The following is a 27398-nucleotide window of genomic DNA, read 5'->3' as shown; positions in this document are numbered from 1 at the left end:
TGTAGTGCCTCATGTGCAAAGACGTGTTATAAATACTTCATTGCCAAGAGAACTGAGGTTGACTATGAATCGCTTTTTAGGTAATGATATGGTTACAGAAGGTGTCCCGGATCAAGAAACCATTCAAGGGTCCAGAAGAGCATGTAGAATCTGTCCCGCGAAAAAACATAGGATAACTACCTATGTTTGTGTTGGGTGCAAGAAACCTGTGTGTCTCCAATGTTCTAGACCTTTGTGCACTGACTGCCAATAAATTAGCGTTATTAGACCGTTGTCAAAATTTTTTGTATTAGTTACCTGAAGTAGGTATTTTGTGTTTTTGGTTCCTTATATATTATATTTTAAGAAAAAAAGACTCATTTTGTTATAGTCATAAGTTTGGCTGTTTTTAATATCTAAAAATGTAGCCTAAGTAAATTTAGACTTAAAAGTGTCACGATTTTTTATTTTTTACATTTCTATATTTTTTTTAATAAAAGTTGATTACATAAGCACGTTATTTTATTGCTAAATCCCTTAAATTCAATATCCAATCAGCTTTAAAGCAACCTTATATCAAATTCTCAAAAAAAAAGTATGTACATATAGGAGCCTGTGAGACTCCACGTCCGCAGTAGTGTTAAGAAAAAATGACGTCCATTCTTAAAGGTTAACAAAATCTGATTATCGAACACTCCACGCTATGTTAGCCGTCATATTATGTTTCCACCCTCCTAACCACTTCAAATAACCAGACCCAATATATTTACGAGTCACTCATGAAGAAAAATCATATTGTTTTGCTTTGATGTGATGAATTATGGGCATTCCAATTGTAAATTCTATGAAAGAGGGTTGTGGTTTTATGTAATTGGGATTGTATTGAGAATAATGGTTATATTTTTAAAGAAAAACCACAAAATATTATATGGGAAAGAACATCTAAATTAGGTAAAGCTTCTACTTCAATTATACCTTTAAAAGTTTATTGTTGAAACGAAGCGGTCCACTTTTCTAAATTATTTTGAAATTTAAGAATGCACTTTATATAATACTAGCTTTCCGCCTGCGGCTTCGCCCGCGTTTTCAAAGAAAAACCCGCATAGTTCCCGTTCCCGTGGGATTTCCGGGATAAAACCTAGCCTATGTTACTCGTGCATAATGTAGCTTTCGAATGGTGAAAGAATTTTTAAAATCGGTCCAGAAGTTTATGAGCCTATTCATTACAATCAATCAAACAAACAAACAAACAAACAAACAAACAAAGTTTTCTTCTTTATAATATTAGTGTAGATAAGTTTTAGAATCCATTTGCTTATTAGTTTCTGCCAGAACACGATACGAATAAAATATGAAGAAAAAACATGCAAATCATAGAATAACTTTTTATAGACTTTCCAAGTTACTTATTTCTTATAAGAATCCATAAATATTAGCAATATACAAGAAACTAATCTCATAAAAAATCCCACTCATCTTATAAAATCAATGCTTTCAATTCGCGGACTTATTCAAATACCTATTCCCCTCCTACAAATCACTTTAATAACAACTGGCTGTATACTAAAAACACATAAAGCAATAAAACCGAACTTTTCCCGAACACTTCGTCTGCAGAAATAATAACAATAAATTTGAAACGCGCAAGGGTGTTTTTATCGTATTCAGAAAAGCTTACAACTACACAATATTCGAATATAATTATCTGATAACAAATCGATTTCGAAACATCGATTCGTGTTTGTTTAATCTCGATTAAATATTGCTGTCGAGCGTTTTGTTTGAAGATCTTGATTATGCTGTCGCGATATTTCGCAACTTCGCTGCATAAAGGCGCTATTTTGGCATGAATTTATAATAATTGCATGCAAAGCGTATTTTCATTTATTACACTAGACCTTGTTTTCCCTTGAGGCGTTTTATAGCGAACGATTATTATTGGGTTTTATATGAAGCTCGTTAAACTTGACTTGTTATCTAGTGTGGCAGATTAAACCCTTATATAATACTAGAACGTTTAGTTTATTCATGCTGCTTTTGGTTAAACTTATAAAACTTGCACGTGTATTAAAATGTGTAAATTTTTTATCAAATACAATTTTTTTCCTTATCTTAATTGGGAAAACAAATTAATTCAATAACTCATCCAATTTTCATGGTCGGCGATATTTTAAACTGTTGTTTTACACGCAAGAAATATTTAAATGAAAAAAGTAATTAATTAAAATATGTACATGTGTGTTCTTATTTATTTATGAGCAAAGTGTATGCTTTTAATGTGTATTCACCAACAAAAGTAAACAGAATAAATATAGTATTTTTTTAGCAAAAAATAGTTATTTTTTTTATGCTAATTTGAAAAATTATTTCGGTGTTAGATAGCCCATTTATCGAGGAAGGCTATAGGCTATATTATATCATCACGCTAAGACCAACAAGAGCGGAGCAATACGGGTGAAACAGCGGAGCACAGCTAGTGCTTAATAAACCTACCTTTCGTTCACGACAAAATAATTTGCCAATATTAATATTAAACTCGCGAACCCCTACTAATATTTTTCGCTCAACTGATACAAGTTTACGTTCCACAAATCACTCCCTCCGTTATTAGCATGTAGACGATTGTGTAGACGCAACAGGATATTTTGCAAGGGATGAAGACGTATTATGAGGGGTCCTGAAGACTCCGCATCCCCATTTTAATGTGTTTACAAGGAAGTATCGATTGTTCTATTGTTCTGTTATTTGACTTGGAAATTTCGTACCCTCAACTGAAAAGCGTCGAGTTTATTGTGTGTTTTATCAAATTTTTATTGCAACGGTGTACAATTTGAACAGGCGGGATGTTTGCGTGCTAGTTATGTGTTTAAACGTTTCCTTTTTCCTTTTGATATAAAGGAGTGAATAGGAATATCATTTTGTTCGTTGATTGATTTGAGATCATATGCAAAAGCTTTAATTGTTTTGAGCGATTTTGAAAGCTCTTTATTCCGACTTCAAAAAGGAGGAGGTTCTCAAAACTCAGTTATCAGGTGTAACATGAAATTAACTTATCAATTGGTCTTATAACATTGCTTGTATAAGATGTGTTATAAGATATACTTCACATAAATAGAGACATATAAAATAGTATCAAAAAATATTAGTCCATAAAGAAAATTTACATTGCAAATATAAAATTTGTATCCATTTATTTTATTTTACCTAGTCCCGATTTAATACAGCTAGTTAACGCAAATCCGCTGTACCGTGTAAATTTTGTTTTTCACTTTGTGAAAATTTGCATCTGCATTGGTCTAGAAAATTCCACGTAGTAAATTATAATTTTAATTTTGGTACAAATGAGTGGCAATTATGATACTACTTAGTGCAATAATGTCATGATATCTTCACAATAACGCAAATTAATGATAGGTACACATTACACACAATATATCATCGATTATGATTTACTATTACTTATAGTTTTTATTAGTAAACTCAACTCTCATTTTGGAACTTAAATACACACAGGGTTTAGTGTAAAAATGAATAATCTAAAAAACTGTTTGTTTATTCAAACGTTAATCTCTTCTTTTATGATACAAAGAAGACTCTTCGTTGAATTTTCTAGACGTCTTTTTTAATATAATTATGTACAACACTTAACGCTTAGCATTAGCATTGATAAATAAAATAACGCTTTATTTTCTCAGTTTAAAAGCGACATTTGTATTCGATAAGGTACGAAAAGCTTTACTGCGAGCTCAAGATTCATTATTTAATTCCAACAAATCCCTTTCTTATCTCACGAGTGATATAAAATGTTCTCTAACCAAACACTACACTGAAGTATATTGTTTCAACCGAACCTGTACTAATAGTATTTGCTATGGACCCTTGTTTTCTTGAGAACCTTAAACGGATGGAAAGCGAGGAAATATCACTCTCCTTGTATGTATTTCTGAATCTTTACGCGTGTTTTTGTTTTCTTTGTTTACTCATACTCTAATAAATACCAGTAAAACATTTTGATAGTTTATTCTGTCATTATTATAATATGTTAAAAATAACAGCAAGTTTATAATCTAGTAGGCTGTGGAGAAAATCCATTAAATACTCGTGAAACATAATAAATTCCACTATGAGTTCTATTTTTTTCTTTCCGAGATAACCACGCCGCCTATCTTAATTACTACTGTTATAAAGGCGAAAGTTCGTTTGGATGTATGGATGTATGGATGTATGGATGTATGGATGTTTGTTACTCTTTCACGTGAAAACTACTGAACCGAATACAATGAAATTTAGCACACATATAGAGGGTAACTTGTATTAACACATAGGATAGGTTTTATCCCGGAAATCCCACGGGAACGGGAACTATGCGGGTTTTCCTTTGAAAACGCGGGCGAAGCCGCGGGCGGAAATCTAGTTCATTATAAGGCAAACTGCCTTGTGTGCTTTACTAGAAATAATTATCATATGATATGTTTGATTGACAAACAATTACATAACTATTTAATGATAGGCTGTAAAGAGTTTATACTGATTCAAATAACAGCGAATAAATATTATCAAATCCATCGTACCTATAACCGTCTTTAAAATTATATTCACTTGAGAAACAAACATTTCATTATGAGCAAACTCAGAGTGAAGTCAATTCTCAGATCTTCATAAAATTTTACTTCAATATTAAAATTCAATTAAAGTCTATAGATAGCCCGTAATTTTTCCACCTGAAGACGTTTCAGACAAGGGGAAGTATTTAATAACCGTTGATATCTGAGTGCGTACCTGCCCCCGTACCATGAAATCTTAAAGCAGTATTATATCCAGAGTGGAAAATTGACAGCGCTATACAGATCGTCTAGCGCCATCACTTTCCCACACTGGTAAGAATACTGCTGTAAGACATCATAGTAACCCCCCTGGATATAACTTCTCCCTCCCTATCCGTTGAAAGTTTTTCTATTATCCCTAATATTTCATTTAGTCGGCTTCAATCTAATATCATTATGGCAGCGTCGTCGAGAAAAGCTTTTTAAGTGATGTAAATAAGATTGTATAACGCTTTTGTTATGTGTTTATTTTAACAACGTCTTTAACGTAGTTTTACGTAACACTTATAAACAATGGCAGGTGTGTGTTTCATTTATGAATTTTTATTATTTACTTTAATTGAAAATTAAGATTTGATGATATTATTATCGTATTTTGATTATCATAGGCACTTATATAATATTCACAATTATTTGATTCGCAGATATTCTAATAAAGTGAATATTCAATTAATTGAGGATGTACCTAGTTGATATTTAACGTTTGTAATAGTCTATAATTTAGCAATGAGTGCGATCTCTCTAAATCTATAACGATATACCAATAAATCAAAATACAACCTTTAATGCGATACATACCTACATTCCAATATAACTAACTAACAAACGAATTACAGGCGTATCCACAATAGTAACTCGCAACGAGACAGCCCGCCTCGCGGGCGACGCCACCCGCAACACCGGCGGTGTGCTATTCGCGGCGGGTGGCTGTGCGGCGGCCGCGTTGGCTCTGCTGGCCGGCGCGGCAGCAGTGGGCACGCTGTATAAGCGGGGGAATAAAGCAAGGCACCATGATTCTATACAGTAAGTGGATTTATAACAGTGTAATGGCGAAGGAAAATATCGTGAGGAAATGAATGATATGTCGAAGAATCAAAATTCGAAGATACATCACATCTGCAAACCCGCAATTGGCCAGCGTGTTGGATTACGGCTTGGCAGGCCCGTATCCTAGCAATAGGAACATAAAGGGCCAAAGATGATGATGTTTATGATTCTGTAAAAATACCTTGGAGGAGAAAGGTGTGTGTACTTGTGTGGTGTTGGTTTCCCTGTCACTTATTAGATACATTTTATTTTAATTTTTGAACTGAATTGAAGATAAATTATCCGAACTTTAATGAGAACTACTATGAAGGGAGGATGAATTTTATAAATGGGGAGGGGAATGCTTTATCTTGAATCTGGCTCGTTGTGGCTGCAATACGTTTTGATTTAAGCAATAGGGTAAACCACTGTTAATATGACATTCGATAAACTGATAAAATCTTCATATTAGAATAAGAGTAAATTTATTTAATCTCATATTTTGTAGCAAAATATAAAGAAAAAATACATTTTCCTTTTTCTGCGCTAAATATAATGTACGATCGTTTTAGTAACCCATTTTACCCTGTACACAATATCAGGTTTAGATTGACCTGGTGATTGGTGTAAGTTATGAGATTATAATATTTTTTTAAACAAATTTTTGTAAATGATAATTCTTGGGAAAATTTTCATAGACCGGGAGATACTGACACAAAATTTCGAGTCATTTGTAACAGGATGGCGGTTCTACAGGGTTCTTAGTACGCAATGACAAAAAGAAAAATGATGGTGTGAACGCTGGTACCGGCGGCTTAGTCGCGTGGGCGTTAGTCGAACTCATCGGAAAATAGCGAAAGTCAAACGATTTGTAACAGTATGGCACTTATTTTTCCTGTAAGTTTGAGGATCAACAAATATAAATACAAAATTTCAAAGATCTAGGTGTTGGAAATCTTCACTTATATAAATTAATAATAAATTTATTTTTCAAGTATGACAGCACTTTTTCCCCCTACTGGAAGTATGGCAAATATAATAATGGTCACATTTTATCAAATACTCTCCAAAAAGCCAAATGCAATACTGGTACAAAAAGATAGGCGAAATAAAAAAATTTTGCAGATTTTCGGCGGTATGACGACCATTTGGAATCGTCCGAAAAGTATGGCATGGCGATTTTCGTAAATGGCTGCACGACGATGGTTACCTGTGCAAAAGTTAGCTTGGTACAAATGGTTGAATAATTGTTTTTTTTAAATCAACACATTCGCGTCGGTATGGCGGGCTGTAAGTCATACCGGAAAAGTATGGCATGACACTACCGCCTACTTCTTTTTTATGGGCTATCGGTAAATTCTAAAATTTTTGTGTTACAAATCGTTTGACTTTCGCTATTTTTCCGACGAGTTCGACTAACGCCCACGCGACTAACCCACCGGTACCAGCGTTCACACCATCATTTTTCTTTTTGTCATTGCGTACTAAGACCCCTGTAGAACCGCCATCCTGTTACAAATGACTCGAAATTTTGTGTCAGTATCTCCCGGTCTATCAGTAATAAATGAACTTTTTGTGTGTAGATTAAAATGACATTGGAGAAAAACAAAGTTTGTAGTAAACTAATATTTTTTAGGTGAAATTCCTTTTATTGGATTTTTTTTCGTATCTGTAGATTGTTAAACGTGTGTTACTGGATTGTCTGTCTAATGACTCTTTACTAACAACAAATAAAACAACTTTATGACTAATTATCTCTTCATTTTCATAGTAAATTACATAGTATAGTTCATACTATAATTTCTTATCTGAATAAATACCAAAAACATCATTATGCCTATCTAACACAAAGAACGAACACCACAAAATGACGCGACGTCTAAACAAAAGTCGCTGCCACTCAACACTTGTTAATATTTGTAGTTGTATGGAAGCTACCCTTGTCTCTTCACTTGATGGATGATAGGAGGCTTTATCGATACATAATAAATTACCCGGCGACGTTTAATTGCAAGGTTTATGTAGTACAATGAAAAATTGCCATGTTCGGTTTTAGACAATGTCTATTGTTCGAATGAGCTTCGTCATTATTTCGTGAATAGAAACTGTTTTACTTATTCATGGGATAGTCATTGTGCCTCACTAATTTAGAAGGTTTTTGTAGTGTTCAATAAGTAATAAATAATTAAAAAAGCCTTTGATTTCCTTAATAATACATGTTTTACATTTCAAGTGTTCTTAATATTAGTTAATTTATACAATGAAAAAATGTAAGTTCAATAAGTACCTAATTATAAAAGTTCCTTTAAAACTATTTTAAATAAATATTTCCCTAATTTAGCTTTTCCTTCAAAATACTGTATATTATCATTATTCGTCCATGATATTATATATCACTAGCGGTCCGCCCCGGCTTCGCCCGTGGTACATGTTTACGTTTTCTCTACATAAGAACCATCCTCGTACTTCAAGAAATATAATAAAAAAAGAATTATCGAAATCGGTTCAGCCGTTCTCGAGTTATGCGCTTACCAACACATTTTGCGATTCATTTTTATATATAAGAAGATTAATTCATTATCCTTTACCTTGGGCAGCCTGGAAGAGATCGCTGATAAGCGATAAGGTTGCCTTATGTGCTATGCATGTTTTCCATTTCTTTCAATATTATGTATTGTAATTTGTAATGGTACATTAAATTGTTAAATAAACAATTATAATAGTTGACATTTTAAGCTAGTCTAAACTATAAACTATGTCCGTGCTAAATTTAATCAAAATCGATTAGGTCTTCTTATTGTGAGTTCATGAACCCATGCATAATAATGTAATATATTAATGTATGTATGCCTATATGTTTATTGCTTCTAATATATAAGTGTATTCGAATTTGATTGTGAAATAAATTGATTGACTGCTATCCAATGAAGTAATTGATTAAAACAAATTGCGACCTTTCAAATTAGGTTAATTAAATAGATTTTTCCTTGTACATACGTATTTTTGTGTTCGAAAAGTAATTGATAGTAACACAAACAAAAATTAAGTCAATTACCATCTCTAGAGTGAAATTGTTTTAGTTTTACCAATTAACGGAAAATAAAACATTATTTTTTAAACGGCTGGAAAATTTCTTCTTAATTTGTTTGCTTTTATAATAATTATATGTATCTTACTTAAGAACAATGTTGAATATATTCAGATAAGACAAAATATTATGTCATACGAAATTTGGAAAATTTATATTATACACCCAATAAAGGATTTTTTTTAATAATTTTTCATAAAAACAATCTTACTCCATAGTACATCCTACACGACGGCCGCCTACGGCAGTCACCAGAATGTCCTACTACGACTTGATACTCTCGGCCGCCCGCCCAGTTCCACTGGCTCTTATGCTACGATTGCCAGCCTGCATAAGTTTCCTTTCGGTAAGTGTACATAAGAGAACAAAATTTTTGTTTAGTAAGTGTGAATTTTTAGAAAATAGAATAACGTAGGTATCTTGAGTTCAAATGGAGATTCAATTTAAAGAGCCTTAAGATTTTTTATTAGGTATTTATAATCGTTTAGGAAATCGATTGAATTTTAAGAACACTAGTTTTCCTTCAATAGATGTTACCAGAAAATGTAATATAATGTAGTGGAGTCGAGAGTGAGTCCGTAGAAATTAAAGTTCAAAGAGTAGAAAATTACTATTCAGTATTCAGTATCTCATAATTATAGCGATCATAGATTACGACATAAATATATCTACTTAAATATTTATTTTTAATAATAATACAATTAGATGATAAACAGGATAGTTAATAATACATGCTATAATGTTAAATGTATCTACGTTTAAAATAATACGATTTATTGACTCGCTCAAGTTAAACAATACACCACATATTATTAATAAAAATTAATCCCATTTTAACCTCTTTTATTCCGTCATTATTCAGCGATTAAATAATTTTACCATATTCATTTTATCTCATAATATAATTTTATTCATACTTATTATTGGATTCAGTAAAATGGATGATACATGTATTGCGGCATTCATTTACACCACGAAAGTGTAATTAAATACAAGCGGATTTATCTTTTGATTTTCATTTTTAAAAATTATTTCAAAATATTAAAAAAGTTTTACTTATCTGTAAAAATAATACGCGTTTCTTTAACGAGGTTATATTCAATAGCTGAATACTTTGTATCGATGATTTTGGTATTATTGAGTAACATCGACACCGCAAGAAACAATAACATTTTTTGTTTTATTAATTATAGCGTTTATTCGTTGTATTATATTGAACTGAATATCCTGGAAAATCTTTTATTTATTTACTTTAAAAATACTATTATCCAATACTGTTTAATTGTGACCCATAAAAAAATTGCACTTCTGAAGAGTGAAGATAATTGTGTCATACTCTCATCACTTATTCGTTATATTCATTCAAAAATAACTTCCTTGTTTAACCTTCCGAAATCATAATTCATTAGCGCATCTAGAAATACATTAAATATTAAAACTAAATTATAATAACAAAATAGGTAGCAGAAGATCCCCATCGCCATACGCGACGACCCATATCGGAGAGCACGTGTACGCTAAACCGGAGTCCAGGGTTTCGTACTATGCGGCTTCTAACTTGACGCATGTATCACAGGTAAGTTTCAATATATTGATATAAATTAACATAGAGATTGTTATGTAACTTGATTAAAAAAATTGTCAAATACTGAATTCAGTTTCATAAATTTTAACGTTATTTTTAAGCCTATCCTAGCCTATTTTTGTGTCTTTTATTTTTTTGTGAGATAATTCTCATAAATCATAAATAGCTTGATGTGTATGTTATATGGTAGAAATGGAGATTTTTAATACACAAGAATAAAGCAGCATACTATCACGATTATAATTATAGTTATCAGACGTGCAGAAATTGACAAAAAGCCTACTTATATTATTACGGATATAATATTTTATTATCTTTCATAATCACAGAAAAAAATAAAATCCATTCTATCATCCATAACCGTAAATAAATTACGCCGCAATGTCTGTTAATCTTTGGTTAAACCGATCCCCATAATAATTAATCTCACCATTAAATATATGATATCCACAATTATTTAATCGAGGAGCCATTTCATATATTAATAATTATTTTAGAATGTTATTAGTAAAACGACTAACATTTTCCATTTCACAAACAACGCTGCAAATGCTTATTAAAAAAGTTTATGCAAAACTAAGAGAAGTTTATAATGAGAATATGAACTGAAATGACTGTTATTTTGTGAACATGGCAAATGGTTCGTATTTAACCAGAAAAATAATTAGAAAATTGAGAACTTGCTATAGTTTTTTGTAGTCTACTTTCGAAATTGAAAGTTCTATTGAAATCTGCTAATAATGATACATGCTAATTCATTTTGAGCCCTATTTTACAGTTACATATGCGTAGTCAAATACATAAACTCAAACTCAAACATTAATTTATTCAATTAGACTTCTTCGAGAAGCACTTTTGAAACGTCAATACATATTCTTTACTGCATTTACCACCGATTCGGAAAGCAGTATCTATGGAGAAGAACCGGCAAGAAACTCCATAGTTGCTCCAATTAAATATTATTATTTGTCATAATTAAATAAAGATCATCTACCAATATTTGAGGCTTGTATTTACCTTATCCTACGAATGTATACACCTTTACTTCATAAAAGAAAATCTGTTTTTCTAATAACAATAGCTAAAATATTTCTCCATTTAAAGGCCACAAAGGATAAAACACGAAGTTATCTAACAAAGGTTTTTAAAAATTACCTTCTCATAGCGGACGTTGAATTGCGCGTGAAATGAGGCCCTTTACCTCATTAGAGATCCAATTTTAACTGCAACACCCTTCAGGTGATACAAACGTAATATAATTAGCAATCTTCGCTCAAGATATTGCAAAGCTCAAGTTGCTCTAGAAGGTTTGTTTTTATCAGGGTAATGAAAAATAACGAGATTGAGGCTTTAATTATTTTAAAGTGCCATTCAAACGAACTCAGCGTTAATCAATGTAAAACTACCTATTTTTAACGAGTGGAACATTTTACGACTAAAAGGGTATTTCAGGAAACATATTTAGAGTTCGCAATACTTGAAACTATTGAAGGTCGTAAAACATTGGACGTGAAAAATACGTAAAAACCTATTATAGCTATTATACTAGATAAGTTTATTATAATAGCGTATCCAGTATCCTATGTTTTCATTATTAGGCTTGGCACGAAGCAACGTTTTTAATTTGCAACCCCCTTTGTTCGTAAATTTAACGCAACGTTGAAATTCTTGGGAGGAAATATGAATTAGTGTTCAACGGAGGCGTTAACGAAGATCGCTAGAAGCTATGTCAAGTTTTAACGAAGCTCAAACGTTTTTAAAGTAAGATAGCTGTGAGATTGCGCTGTATGTACAGAAATTATCGAAGCATTAAAGTGTATAATTAAGCGTTTTTTCTTAGTTCAAGTTAATTATGACTCTTGGGAATCATTGCAATCTACTTCAAGATGTTAATAATTTCGAAACTGAGTTCTTCTTATCGAGTTAGCTCTCTGGACTAATTAACTTGATTAGATATCGTTACCTTTTTATGAATACATGAAGCAATCAATTGTAATTAAAAACGTTCCCCGAATCATCTCCATAAAAAAAGACGGGTTGCACTCCGGGAGTGCCGGCAGAAGTGAAAACTTGATTATTAACGTAGAGCATGTTTGATATTTTGGAATGGTATCCGTCTTACGCATGGAATTTAAGGGCTAAAAAAAATCCGTCTTACACTTTTTCGATCAGGCCACGTATCCTGACGCGAGTTTAAGATTTTATACCCAACGCCGCTAGAGAAGTTTTCACTTCAAAAATTGTAGTTACTGCAAATACTTGAAGAAGTCCCTTGGACAACATGACATGTGTAATATCCTTGGCAAAACACTTCTATCGTCAACATATCCAAAGAAAACTTGAATGACATTCAAGAAACTGCAAATACACAATATTGTATCGTACAATGCCTTAGGTTAATCAAAAAACTGCCAGTCCGGTTGCAATTTCTGAAGACAATCATTAATATCGCCCTGTAATTGGAACGTCAGCCAGACCACAGCGATTTGGTGAAATGTCTACAGAAATCTAATCTTTTGAAAATAGAGATCTAGTACGTGCAATTTGTGTGGAAAATACAGGTTTATTGTATTTATGAAGTGTCAAGTAGTGGTCATCTCCTTGTATTATTTATTATATTGTAAGTAATTTATAATACTGGGAATGGAAACAATTTTGATGACCGGTGTCGCAGAGGATCTGTTGGGCTCTAAATATTTATCAAAGCAATTCGTAGAATGAGTGTCACACTAATTTCAATGCAGTTCTACGAATTACGACACTCAATTGTAACTTAAATTTTAGTTGTTCTCAAGAGTTCTCTCCTCTGTCTTACGTATTGTTGATGTGATCAATCTCGAAAATTATAGTTTATTCTTTAATAAAATGCGTATCAGTAAAATGTATTCATCAATATTATTTCCATTATAATACTTTCAATATAGGTTATCGTTTCTTTTCAATACTTTTTCACTAACAACAGCAAACAATAACAAAGGACCGAGTGACGGACCCTGCGGAACAACTGCGCCTGCTCACAACACCACGCTGCAACATTCGCTTGGAAATACTCGTCCATGAAGGGACTTTTGGAAGAATATATAAGGGCGTGTTCAAACGGGGCGATACGTATGAAGAAGTGCTTGTTAAGACTGTGTCAGGTTGGTGATTTAATTTATAAGGATATTTTTATGGTCGAGTTAGACTCGAGCTATACCTTACTTTATTCGATAGTGTATCATGATACACTTGTTTTTCAGATCATTTGGAATTTAAGTTAAGCTAAAGATTTTATTTCTTTATAAGTATCGTAAATAGTAAGTTTTTTGTTTATTTGGACGAATTATCACATAATTTAATAGTAACTTTTGTATCTACAGGGTGTCCCGTAAGTAGTGGACCAACGGGTTATGGGGAGTAGAGGGACTTATTATCTAACAAAAATACAAAAATTTATTGTCCTAACCCATAAAGTTTTTGATTTATGCTTTATTTTCAAAATTTGATAAAAATATCATCCACGTAAGCTTAATATGAACTTTTACCATTTCTGTTTTTATTTTATTCTTATTTTTTTGTTCAAGGTTGTTAAGAATACATAAGTCTTCCTAATTAAAATGATACTCAAGCATAATTAACAACAACAACAAAATTAGACCAAAAAATAGGTAAAATTTTACGTTTTAAAAATTACGGACTGAAGTTTGAACAAAGCTGGTGTAAAAAAAATGTATGGTGACCCTGTGAAACTTTATTTTAAAAACTTCTACATCTCATACAAATTACAAAAAGGTATAATTGTGTGGTATAAAGTATTTAAAAAAATGTTAAATTGGCGTACAACATTCAAATTAGAAATTATCAGGTAGTCAACTCATTAAGTTATTCCGAAAATTATTGCCTTTATGGGCGCGCGCTGGAATTCTTTTGTATTGTTTCTGGCCAATCATAGACGATACTTGAACCCACTATTATTTTCTTTGACTTTCAACTATTTCAGTGACTTGCTTATAGCTCGGAACTACACGCGTGTTTAACTTGATCCCGTCATTACGATATTATTCTTTGTTGAAGTACGCTTGAATTGGACACTGATTTTTCTTGTGATTTGGATATTGTTCGACTTTAGTTTTCTGAAGGAAATTGCCTTATACATACACTCCACGTGAATATGCAGAAATGTTAAAAAAATTATTGAGTTAAAAAAAATTTGATCCAAGCATCAAGCATCTCTCGACAAAAATTAATTCGTCGTTGATAATCACCTGGTATTAATGCTTGCTCACTCGTACATGATACGGGTGCCAATCACTTCTCTTCAATATGCGATGCACTGTACTTCTTGGTACACCAGTGCGTCTAGCAATACGGTGAGTACTAGTTGAAGGATCTTCTTCTACTTCTGTCAATATTAGACGATCATCGACTGATCTGGGTCTTCCTATTCGATTTCCAATTCCAGGAATACGACCTTCATGGTATGCGTTATTTACTCTGAGAAAAAATCGGTTATCAGGATAGCAATCCCGATTGGGATAACGCTCACGATAAACACGTGCTGCTTGTCGAGCATTTCCATCACTGAGTCCATAAATAAAAAACATTTTTCTGCATATTCACGTGGAGTGTATGTATTAGGAATTTTCCTTCAAAAAACCAAAGTGGAACAACATCCAAATCACAAGCAAAATCAGTGTCCAATTCAAGCGCACTTCAACAAAGAATAATATCGTAATGACAGATTCAAGCTAAACACGCATGTAGTTCCGAGCTATAAGCAAGTCACTGAAATAGTTGAAAGTCAAAGAAAATAATAGTGGGTTCAAGTATCGTCTATGATAGGCCAGAAACAATACAAAAGAATTCCAGCGCGCGCCCATAAAGGCAATAATTCTCGGAATAACTTAATGAGTTGACTACCTGATAATTTCTAATTTGAATGTTGTACGCCAATTTAACATTTTTTTAAATACTTTATACCACACAATTATACCTTTTTGTAATTTGTATGAGATGTAGAAGTTTTTAAAATAAAGTTTCACAGGGTCACCATACATTTTTTTTACACCAGCTTTGTTCAAACTTCAGTCCGTAATTTTTAAAACGTAAAATTTTACCTATTTTTTGGTCTAATTTTGTTGTTGTTGTTAATTATGCTTGAGTATCATTTTAATTAGGAAGACTTATGTATTCTTAACAACCTTGAACAAAAAAATAAGAATAAAATAAAAACAGAAATGGTAAAAGTTCATATTAAGCTTACGTGGATGATATTTTTATCAAATTTTGAAAATAAAGCATAAATCAAAAACTTTATGGGTTAGGACAATAAATTTTTGTATTTTTGTTAGATAATAAGTCCCTCTACTCCCCATAACCCGTTGGTCCACTACTTACGGGACACCCTGTATAGATTTTCTCTAACACTTGTCTTTTTCCAAAATTCATACATACACACAATATATAAAACTACTAAATTTTAATTCTGACTCTAATCAATAGACGCAGCATCAGCAATGCAAGCTGCATTACTTGTAGCAGAAGGATTACGATTCTTCGGTTTGGTTCACAACAATGTTCTATCTCCAATGGCCGCCTGTGCGGAAGAAGCCAGGAAACCACTACTAGTGTATTGCTGTGTTTCGCACTCTTCTAATCTTAAGAGGTAAGAATATGTGATTATGTGAATGTTGATAAAATATGAGTCGAATTTTGAATTAATAAAAAATTTAACGAAACGTAGATTTATTTTGTGACACATTTATCATACTATCATATAGGAAACAAAATTCACATTGAACAAATAAATTATCGGAAAGAAATAAGTGAAAGTGGTCACGGATAAACATATACATCACAATTCACAAAGCGTTACATATTTATTATTTTGCACAAACATTCTGACTAACATTAACACTCTTATCAAAGCAATACAAAACATCAGTAAACTCGCATATAATGGTGGAGCTCGGCGCGCAGATCGCGTGCGGGCTCGCTTACTTGCACTTGCATAGGATTATACACACTAGTGTCTACATTCATACACACTCGTATAAACAAGCGATATTACCATACACACTCATATACAGGGTGTAATCGTTAAGTGTGCACAGGCGATTTTTCCGTAAGTATTACAGATAACAAAAAACTTTAAACTGATATCGAAAGTACTTAACCTAATGAGTAAAATGGCGGTAATAAATTTTTAAAAATAAATCGAGAAATATCAAAAAAATTATCTTTACATTAAGTATGAAATAAGAATATCCCATATACCTACATTTAATATGAAAGATTTTAGCTTTCTTTTTCTTTTTTTGGTTTTCTGCTTTAATTACTTCGCAAATTTGAAGTGACATTTTCCACGTTTTTCCGGACATTTTCACGCATTTTCCGGATATTTTCCGGGAATTTTCCAGGCATTTTCCGGACATTTCCCTGACATAGCCTGTAAATGTCTGGAAAATCCCTGGGAAATGCTCGGAAAATCCCCGGAAAATGTCTGGAAAATCCCCGGAAAATGCCAGGGAAATGTCCGGAAAATGTCTGGAAAACATCCGGAAAATCCCCGGGAAATGCTCGAAAAATCCCCGGAAAAAGCCTGGGAAATTCCCGGAAAATAAGCGGAAAATTCCTGGGAAATGCCTGGGAAATTCCCGGAAAATAAGCGGAAAATTCCTGGGAAATGCCTGGGAAATTCCCGGAAAATAAGCGGAAAATTCCTGGGAAATGCTCGGAAAATGCGTGGAAATTTCCGGTAGAACCGTGGAAAATCCCTGGAAAATGCCTGGAAAATATCCGGAAAATGCGTGAAAATGTCCGGAAAATCCCCGGAAAATGTCTGGATAATGTCTGGAAAATCCCGGGAAATGCTCGGAAAATCCCCGGAAAATATCTGGAAAATCCCCGGAAAATGTCTGGAAAACATCCGGAAAATGCGTGGAAATGTCCGGAAAAAGCGTGGAAAATGCCTGGAAAATGCCCGGAAAATAAGCGGAAAATTCCTGGGAAATGCCTGGGAAATTCCCGGAAAATAAGCGGAAAATTCCTGGGAAATGCTCGGAAAATGCGTGGAAATTTCCGGTAGAACCGTGGAAAATCCCTGGAAAATCCCCGGAAAATGTCTGGAAAACATCCGGAAAATGCGTGGAAATGTCCGGAAAAAGCGTGGAAAATGCCTGGAAAATGCCCGGAAAATGCCCGGAAAATGCTCGGAAAATTCCCGGAAAATATCCGGAAAATGCGTGAAAATGTCCGGAAAAAGCGTGGAAAATGCCACTTCAAATTTGCGAAGTAATTAAAGCAGAAAACCAAAAAAGAAAAAGAAAGCTAAAATCTTTCATATTAAATGTATGGGATATTCATATTTCATACTTAATGTATGGGAGGGTTTAAAGATAATTTTTTTGATATTTCTCGATTTATTTTTAAAAATTTATTACGGCCATTTTACTCATTAGGTTAAGTACTTTCGATATCAGTTTAAAGTTTTTTGTTATCTGTAATACTTACGGAAAAAGCGCCTGTGCACACTTAACGATTACACCCTGTATACAAGTGATACTGTACCAAAACACTACAAAACACGATAAACTCTTAGATACCTCACGTCATGCCGCGTGGGCCAGCAAGCCGCGCCCGCCACCCGCGAGCTGGTGGAGCTCGGCGCGCAGATCGCGTGCGGCCTCGCTTACTTGCACTTGCATAGGATCGTACATGCGGATGTAGCTGCTAGGAATTGCATGTAAGTTCTAGTTATGAAGGAAATGCATTTGATGGTAGGAGTTGGATAGTTCTAATGGTCCGGGAGCCAGCAGCAGATTTTATGACCAAGTTCCTCTCAAGAGATAATTCGTCAGACGCATGAGAGTATAGTATTATAAAGCCTCGTGAACGTCAGCTGGAGCTCGGTTGGGGGGAAGAGCGGTTGTAGCCTCCCGTATCAGCTGACGGTTTTTCCACCAAGATACAGCCAGCTGACATATATATTTATCCACTGTTACATATAAGCTATCATCAGGTAAATTTTTGTTTGAGAGGAAATAACGGAAAATAAATTTTTCTTTAAATTTAACTTTCATGTTCGAGACACCAGCTGACGTATAATACACCATGTTGTAACCAGCTGACTATTTTTTTTCGTTGAGATATTGGGTTAGCTACAATTTGACAAATTTTTAGCTGAGAGGAAATGAATGAATGAATGTATTTTTTTTCCTATGTGCGTGGGAGGCTACAACCGCTCACCCCCCCAACCGAGCGCCAGCTGACGTTCACGAGGCTTTATAATACTATACTCTCATGCGTCTGACGAATTATCTCTTGAGAGGAAATAGTTAACCAAATTTGCACCTGGCTCCCTAACATTTGATGAAAATTGTCTGTTTTAATGTACGTTTCAGCCTAATGATGGCCAGTCTTCTTGTTGTGTAATGAAAGATTTTAAGAACTTTTTTTCAGAATAATTTTTTGCATAGCATTTTTTCACCTCCAAGATCTTTCTGGTTAATACGATCTTAATACGAATACTGGCAAAGTCAAAATTTTGAAAAGGTTTCTCCTACTTGATTGAATTATAGCTATTATTTAACTTTCTCCACACAGAGTGGACGAGAAGTTAAGACTGAAACTGACAGACACTGGTCTATCCCGGGACCTGTTCCCGGACGACTACCACTGCCTCGGCGACAACGAGAACCGACCCGTCAAGTGGATGGCGCCCGAGTCACTGTTGCACAACCAGTATACTACTGCGTCTGATGTGGTGAGACTTTTGTGAAATGAAAAATGGTTTGCTTGAATAGTGAATATTGAAAAGCTACCTTTCTTTTTTTTCTCTAATTATTGTTTTATTTTTGATATAAAAAATGGTCGCCACTCTAATCTTTGGCATACAGTGCGATTTTCTCATAACTTCTACCTGTGTTCTACGCTCTACCAAATTATGGAATAGCCTTCCTATGACGAAATTTTTAATACCTATGACTGTATTTAAAAAGGGAGTGTACCTTCATATCTAGAAGTTGACAACGCACCAGAAGAGGCAGAGGCACCTCTGTACGTGTATGGATTTGTTTATGATCAGGCGCTCCACAAGCTCGTTTGCCCGCTCAAATATATAAAAAAAGTTGTGCATTTTTCACGCAATCGGGCTTAATACTAAGCTTAGTGTTTGGCACTGACTTCAAACCTATTTTATAAATAGCACATCTGAATAATATGTAGTAATTAATAATATCAAGTATTTTAAGCTATTGCATAGCTTCTATCGCGGGCCTTGAGCGCGGGGACCGAATCCAGAAATTCCGCAACGAAAAAACCTCACGCCCCCCACTCCGACGGGCACGGAGGTGTGGCTTGAAGGCGTAGCATGCAATAGCCTTACCGCGGCAGTCCCCGAGTGCCACACGTCTTTTTTTTATTTTTTCTTTTCCGTTTTTGAAGTGGGTTGTTTTTAACATAGTTATTTTTATTAAACACTTATATAATCTCCCAGTGGTCTCTCGGGGTAACTCTGTGGGAGCTGTGCACGCTGTGCGCGGGCCCGCTGTGCGAGCTGGACGCGGGCGAGGTGGGCGCGCTGCTCGCGGGCGGCTACCGGCCCGCGCAGCCGCACAGCTGTCCTGATGACCTGTGAGTATTGCCGATAAACAAAATAAAAAGCTTTTTTGAATCTAACAACTGTCCCGATGAGCTGTGAGTGTTGCTGATGATAAAAATGTGCTTTTTGAATGTAACCTAACTTTTTTTGGACCCAAACTAACCTAACCTTGAAAAGCTTTTGAATCTAACCTAACCTTGAGATAAACAGAATAAAATGCTTTTTTGAATCTAACCTAACCTTTCTTGAACTCAAACTTACCTTTTTTGCGACTAACCTAACCTTATTTTGAACTTCAACTTACTCTTTTTATTTTATCCTAGCCTGTTTTTGTTCCTAACCTTCACGGCCGCGGCGTTTTAACACAGCATAGCTTGTTTTTTAACCGAAACTTACCTAACCTTACCTTTCTTCATATCTATTCCGTGGCGGAATTACGGGAACTGAACGAAATGTTCCACGTGCCACGGCAACAAACGCTCGGTTCCAGATCCTCCATCCTTTTCCACCTATACGCACTTCCTTCCTCCTGATTCTTAATTAATAAGAACACTTTACATAAAAAAAAATGTATGCGTGTACTAGAGTACACACGTAAGAAGTGAAACTTCTTTATGACTTAAAAATGTCACGAGTATGGCGTAACGCAAAAATGTCACGCGTACGGCGTAACGCAAAAATGTTACACGTACGGCGTAACGCAAAAATGTCACGCGTACGGCGTAACGCAAAAATGTTACACTAAATTTTTGCCCAACCCCGATAAAGAAGTTTCACTTCAAAAATGTATGCGTGTACTAGAGTACACACGTAAGAAGTGAAACTTCTTTATGACCTTAAAAATGTCACGAGTATGGCATAACGCAAAAACGTCACGCGTACGACGTAACGCAAAAATGTCACGCGTACGGCGTAACGCAAAAATGTACACTCAATTTTTGTCCAGCCCCGATAAAGAAGTTTCACTTCAATAAAAACCACCATTTCTATTACAAATTTAATAGATATTTCATACTAAAAATATAACCCTACAAAGGTACGGTCTAATGTGCTGGTGTTGGACAATGGCGGCCGCCGCTCGTCCACTCGCACCGCAACTCCTCGCCGCCCTTCATGACTTTAGACAAGCGCTTAGCACTTATATTTAATTCAGCTTTTCTACCAAATTATCTGAATACACATTTTTTGTATCTCTATCAATAATAATTGGCTCTTCTCCATTTTCGAAAGTGTTCTCTTTCGAAGTTTATATAATTATCCTAAGCTTTCTTGTTTCGAAAAAATATATATGTTGCTCTGTCAAATTATGCTCAATAGATTTTACATACAATTTTTCCAATTTTCATTTATCATAATATCATCAAAAAGCAAATGTGAATGCGTTGGAAATAAGTATGTTCGATATTATGATCAAAAGTCTAGTCTACAACAAGATTTTTAATTGCTTTGAACGAATAGGTCTTTGAAATCGTTTTATAATATTTAAAATCTACTGGGCTATAATTTAAGTCTCCTTTTACTAAATTTTATAAAAAGCCGTCATAGTTCTGGTCTTGAAAATTAATCTTTGTAATAAGGCTCTTTGATCTTAGTCTGAACATTTCAGGTTATTAAAAGTCAGAAATCATTTCTCATTATAAAGTATATTTTACTTAGCATGAAAATATTGATTTAATAATAATTAGTGTTGTCTTTCTGTATTCTGAATCTATTGTAAGTGAAAAATTGTAATGCTATTTCTTATTGTAACTGCTTTTTAGAATACAAAAACCATCCAATTCTCCAGTTACATTTCTTATCGATAATATTTTTCTTTTTTTGAAAAGAATAATGTTTTAAAAATAATTGTTTTAATTTGATTTGTTTTTGAATTCTCAAACTGTAGTTATTATGAAACAAAAAAAATATTAAAAGGTCTCGCTTTTTCACTCAAATCTTATTTCCGATCTTTTAACGAATATAAGTACCAAAGTGCCTGCGTGCTACGTTTTTATTTTATTTATTTTTATCATAATTTTTACGCTGTCATGGGGGACCAATTGGATATTGACGGTCGAGGGTCACTTTAAATTTCATGATTTTATGAAAAACGCACAATTTGCATGGACCATCCTAATCTATGCAAAATCGATTTTTCTCAGATATAAAAACAATTAACGAATTAACTATTGTAAGGACCGATTTTTCAATGCTTGGTTAAAACTTATCCGGCCAATAAAGTATTACACGATAATATTAAAATGTCACGTAAACTGTCAAATATGGACAATTAGAATAGGTACGTTTTTAAGATGGTAGTTTTATAAATTATTTGACGAATAAGTTGTAACCAAGCATTGAAAAATCGGCCCTAAGACTAATAGACAAAGATAAATTTTGTATTGAAACAAAAGTCGGTGACAGCTGAAAAGCGAAACATTAGGTAGGTATCTATTATAATAAAATAAAAAGTAATTTTTTATCAAACTGTATGTTAAATTAAGTAGCATTTTAATACGAAACAATGGAAATGTAAATAACAGAATCGGTGTTTATTAAGGGCCATTTATATTCTAAGAACGGGAATTCTTGGAATTCTTAGATCTAATTCAATGTCTATTTATTAAGGTTATATTACCAAAGAAATACTGAGAAGTATTAATAAAATTAATCAACGATACACTTAATTAATGTCAGAAATTGCGGATATAAGTTACCACAATATGAACGTTAGAAATAAATTTCCTGTCTATTTTTAAATCTTTAACGTGTGTAAATATGCAACTACCCACATTAAAATTAAGGAATTGTATATAATATGAAGTCAATGCAAAAGGAATTTAATTTTTGACCATAGTATAGGATATACAGTGGAGATAGGTAAGTATTAGGTTAAGAGTTCCTGAGGACATCGTCCGTCCAGGCACAGTAAGGATTAACACCAAAAACAGTAGGTGACACGAAATACATTAAAAATTGGCTTTGAGGAATTATAAACAAATAAAACATCGAGATAGAAATATCTCGATGAAATAAAAGGCGTAAATGTATATTACGAAAATCATCTAAGTTTGTGTTTTTAAATACCTTCTAGAATCATGCCTTGCATTTCATGGTTTTCTTTCACATTGCGAAAAAGTACAGGTAGGTGAATCTTGTAAATCTAATAATGCATCAATATACTGATAGGATTAGATCTTACATAAGATTCATAATGGTTTGTTTGGAGAATTGTGGCCATAAATACAAGGGCTACTTCAAATAAACGAAATTTGAAACAGACATTTTGCCAGTTGAATTCATGCACACCGTACCAATAAAAACTATATGAAAGAATGCAAATACGCCATTGTATTTGAAAATTAAAACAATAAACCATAGGAATGCTTACTACAAATGAAAAAATTCAAACAAATCCCCTACGAATACCGAAAAATATCGTGTTTCATTTCGCAATGGAAATTAATACGACGCCTTATAACTTGTAAAAATAATCCCTCGAAGCCACATTCAGGATTTCGTGTCTATAGTCGTCTATTATACCAAATGTTATACATAGGAAAATATATACACATTATATTTATACTGGTTTAGTGCAATATTGTAAATAGACATTCACTTGTTTTGTTTTACACTTTTGCTTGTTAATTTTACAAAGATTTAGCGCTGCAATATTTTATCCTATTCACATAATTTTGACCCTGTGATCCAAGGCCGTTGTCTTAAACTGTTTCAATTAAAATATGTTTTCTCTGTGATGCTCAATATTAATTTAAACCGTGTTTATTTTTATTTAAAATGGATACAACTAAAATGGCTCTGCGCGATTTTAAAAACATTTAGAAGTGGCCTATAAATGCCATTAAAATGATCTCGTTTTTAGTTTTTTGAAGTGAAACTTCTTTATCGGGGTTGGAAAAAAATTTAGTGTAACATTTTTTCGTTACGCGTGACATTTTTCCGTTACGCGCCATCTTTTTCTTATCCCTACCACGCGTGATTCGACGTATAGGTACTTTCTCCAGCGCAGTAGGGATAGCATATCGTTTTAACAAGATATAAAATAAGGTCATAAAGAAGTTCCACTTCTTACGTACACGCACACATTTTTTTTCAACGAAAATAAATTTATAAATCAACGGCCTTGGTATATTTATTTAACTTTTAGCTTCTAATCTATGTATGTTATTCGTAATTGTATGTAAACGCGTTATGGATTATACAGGGTGTTTCAACTCTTAGGCATCTTATGCGCTTAGATCTCTTCTATTATCTCATATATCTCTTCTATAGAGTATTATTTGCATGTTTAGCTAATTAGATGTTTAAGTTATCGTGTTTCGATGTCTAAATGTTATAATAATATTTATAATTGTAACGAAGTTTTGTACGCGTATGGCTCGGGTAAATATTAAGTTTGTATAGCTTATTTATGCTCAATAATAGCGATTATTTTATTAATGACATCAAAATATGTCACGTCATCATCAACTAAGTATTTATTTTTTGTTACGCATGACTACTGACAGCTGAATGAAAATCTTGAGGAAATATGTTTAAAATTATTTTATTTTAACCAAAAATTATTATCAACAAACTAACTTTATGTCAATCACTCAATTATATTTAATTTCAAAATCGATAATTCTCTCAAATATTTACAGAAGTCAAAATTTTTTCTCAATATTTTTTGTTATATATCTTACTTCAACTCGAAACGTATACTTCAATAGATCGATTCAATCTTTGACTGAAACAATAAAGACCAAGAACTATCTCGTAGTAAGGAGTGTTCAATAATCGAGTACTGCCTTTCATCTTTACTGAAAGATACCTACTCACTTCAAGACATAATTAGAGCGAATCTTGCGACACTAATGCTATTGAGAAAGACTGGATCTTACATGGTTTTTTCTTAGAAATGTAGGTAATTAAAGGATTGAAATGTGTGTTTTATTTATTGATTAATATTTTACGTTTACCAAAAACAAGCACCATTTATATACTTGTTTTGTTAAGACGAATAAGTATTCTTGTTATTTGGGTTCAATTCATTTGTTGTTATCCATAAACTACATAATTATTGTATTTTAAAAATGAGGTCTACAGTAAAAATAATATTTAAATGAACACGCTGTAGTTATGTATCATGTATTGATGTATTATTTATTTTTATGCATAGACTGGTAAAGACACGTCATAATTTTACTTATATTTAGGCTCATAAATAAAAAAAAATAATCTTATTCAGCTATTTCAAAATTTAAATTTGTCCATTTTGAAAAAAAAATGTAAATGATGAGTGGTGTAAGTGTCGACACTGAGTGCCAGATGATTGTGATTGTATGTTAAATGTTAAATGTAATAAGCAAGTGTTAACCATAAGTGACGTATATGTATCCGATACGGCTTCGTGATTTACGAGGAATAAAAGATGTTATTTTACAATATTATGTGTTGTTTTATTTATACACCTTGTATGTATAGTTTGAACACCTTCTTTGTAAAGAAGAACCATACCTGGGTTCGATTCCCAGTGGTGACTAACAATTGGCAGGACACAGAAGGCTGACCACCTGAAAATATCAATGAAACAAACATTACATATTATTTTAAAATATGAATATTGTTAATAGAATTGTATTAAATGCAGATATAACTTAAAATGTAAGATTAAAAATTTAAAGTTTTTAGGTTAAAAACCAATGAATCAAACAATTTTAGTCTTAGAACACGGTACAGTGAATGAGTATTTTAATAATTTTATAACTGATGCAGAAACTTTATGCATAAAGGGATTACTTTTCCAACTGGATGTATTCACTAATTTTCTTTTCCATTCTATATTCTATAATAATTACCTGAAAATAAATACAGAGCATACGGTCCACTATTATTATGATAAAACAATCTCCAATTGACTATAAAAAACGTTTTACCTATACTGAAACTTTTTATACAAGCAAAAGTTACTAAACCATTATATAAAATTGCAACTACTAAACTAAAACCTCGTTAGCATTACAACTGTTCATTCTGAAATGTACTTTAAAAACCACTACATACGACATAAAGTTTCGTCTTTGTTAATTTTTAAATTTACTATAGAACGATCGAAGACATCCATACTAATATTATAAATGCGAAAGTAACTCTGTCTGTCTGTCTGTTACTCAATCACGCCTAAACTACTGAACCAATTTTCAGGAAACTTGGTATGGAGATGTTTTGATACCCGAGAAAGGACATAGGATAGGTTTTATCACGGAAATCCTACGGGAACGGGTTTTTCTTTGAAAACGCGGGCGAAGCCGCGGGCGGAAAGCTAGTATAAAATAAACTCAAATATAATATTTGGTTGGTTATTGTTTTAGAGCAACTTAGAATTGAGAAAAGTTCTTAAATTTTTTATAAGATAAAAATGGGAATGATAAGAGAGAAAAATTTGTTTCAACAAAAGTAAACTCTCAGTAAAGGAATTTTTTAAACTGATCTTACTTGAATGTTATTAACGTGTCTGTTGAAAAGTAAAAAAAAAAACAGTCATTAAAAATAAATACAGAAATTCATTAATACCCAAAACAGAGCTCAATTTTTTCCCACAAGCGTTAATACTCTTGTTCTTCAAAGAAAAATATAATCTATAAACGTCCCAATTTGTGTATTAATGTCTAGTTTTTTGCGACGTTATTTATCTCTCACTTAAGACCCTTGCGTTGAGGTGGAAGTAATCGCCGTATCAAAGCGAAATTTGTCAAAAACACGACTTCGTGCGAAGTTCCGTCAATTCACTCCAATTAATAACTTGCTAGTGTCTCTGTTTCGCTTGCTCAAATATTGTATTTCCATCTCCCTCGAGTCCCCTTGTTTGGAAGCCCCGTAGAGATAGAATATTGCCACTTTGTCGCGCCGCCACCCGCGGGCTGTTTATATACAGAGATTGCAATTTTTCGAGACTGAGGGAAATATCTATTGGAAATTTTAAAGTTTCGCAAAGTAAATGGTTTCTGGCTTAGTGAAACGGTCGGTTAACGAATTTCGCTTTTGGCAGTATTTCAGATGGAGTTACACGTTGGATAAGATAATATAGTGGGCGCGTAATCTTTTTATGAAAATATAGTTTTGTAGTTTTGCTAATCCTTTAGTTTAGTTCACATCATTATTATCTATGAAAATAAATTTCAAATTTACTGTAGTTATAATAAAACATAATATGGTTTTATTTTACCTTAGTAAAATGGTTGAATGCCATATTGTGATAGTGAATAAAATTATCTGTCTGGCAGAGCATAATGATTCGTGTCATATTATCTAATATAAGGCTACTTTGGTAAAATATTATTATTGTTTTACTGCATCTTGATAGTACTGCTGCTAAATAGGATAAGTTGGAATGTCACCTGACGTCTGATTGAAAATGAAAACCAAATACTTACTTTCTTTTTTTAACATACATAGAAATGATTTCATTTCACTTTAAGCTCTACATCTGTCTATGACTCACAATAATAATGAAAAATTTTAGGGAATAAAACTTCTAAAAATTTACTTTTCCAT

The 27398-nt window shown here is 33.1% G+C and overlaps 1 protein-coding gene across 2 annotated transcripts in view; it reads left to right on the top strand.

Annotated features, from left to right (window-relative positions):
• LOC149487533 (inactive tyrosine-protein kinase Dnt-like) overlaps positions 1 to 22030 on the top strand; it is a 46334-nt gene extending 24304 nt beyond the window's left edge. For both annotated transcript variants that reach the window (XM_089696123.1, XM_089696124.1), the window contains 9 exons: positions 5420 to 5606; positions 8916 to 9043; positions 10158 to 10273; positions 13245 to 13422; positions 15764 to 15926; positions 17862 to 18005; positions 18866 to 19025; positions 19758 to 19894; positions 20899 to 22030. In XM_089696123.1, coding sequence (XP_089552249.1) covers positions 5420 to 5606; positions 8916 to 9043; positions 10158 to 10273; positions 13245 to 13422; positions 15764 to 15926; positions 17862 to 18005; positions 18866 to 19025; positions 19758 to 19894; positions 20899 to 21010 — 1325 coding nt within the window. In that variant the 3' untranslated portion in view covers positions 21011 to 22030. The remainder of the gene's footprint in view (positions 1 to 5419; positions 5607 to 8915; positions 9044 to 10157; positions 10274 to 13244; positions 13423 to 15763; positions 15927 to 17861; positions 18006 to 18865; positions 19026 to 19757; positions 19895 to 20898) is intronic.
• Positions 22031 to 27398: the final 5368 nt, after the last annotated feature.

This window comes from Colias philodice, chromosome 6 (assembly GCF_061535455.1).
Source record: "Colias philodice isolate Cphi_HAF_F1 chromosome 6, ilColPhil1 Martin Lab GWU primary, whole genome shotgun sequence".
Classification (NCBI taxonomy): Eukaryota; Metazoa; Arthropoda; class Insecta; order Lepidoptera; family Pieridae; genus Colias; species Colias philodice.
This window is presented reverse-complemented; position numbering and strand designations above follow the sequence as displayed.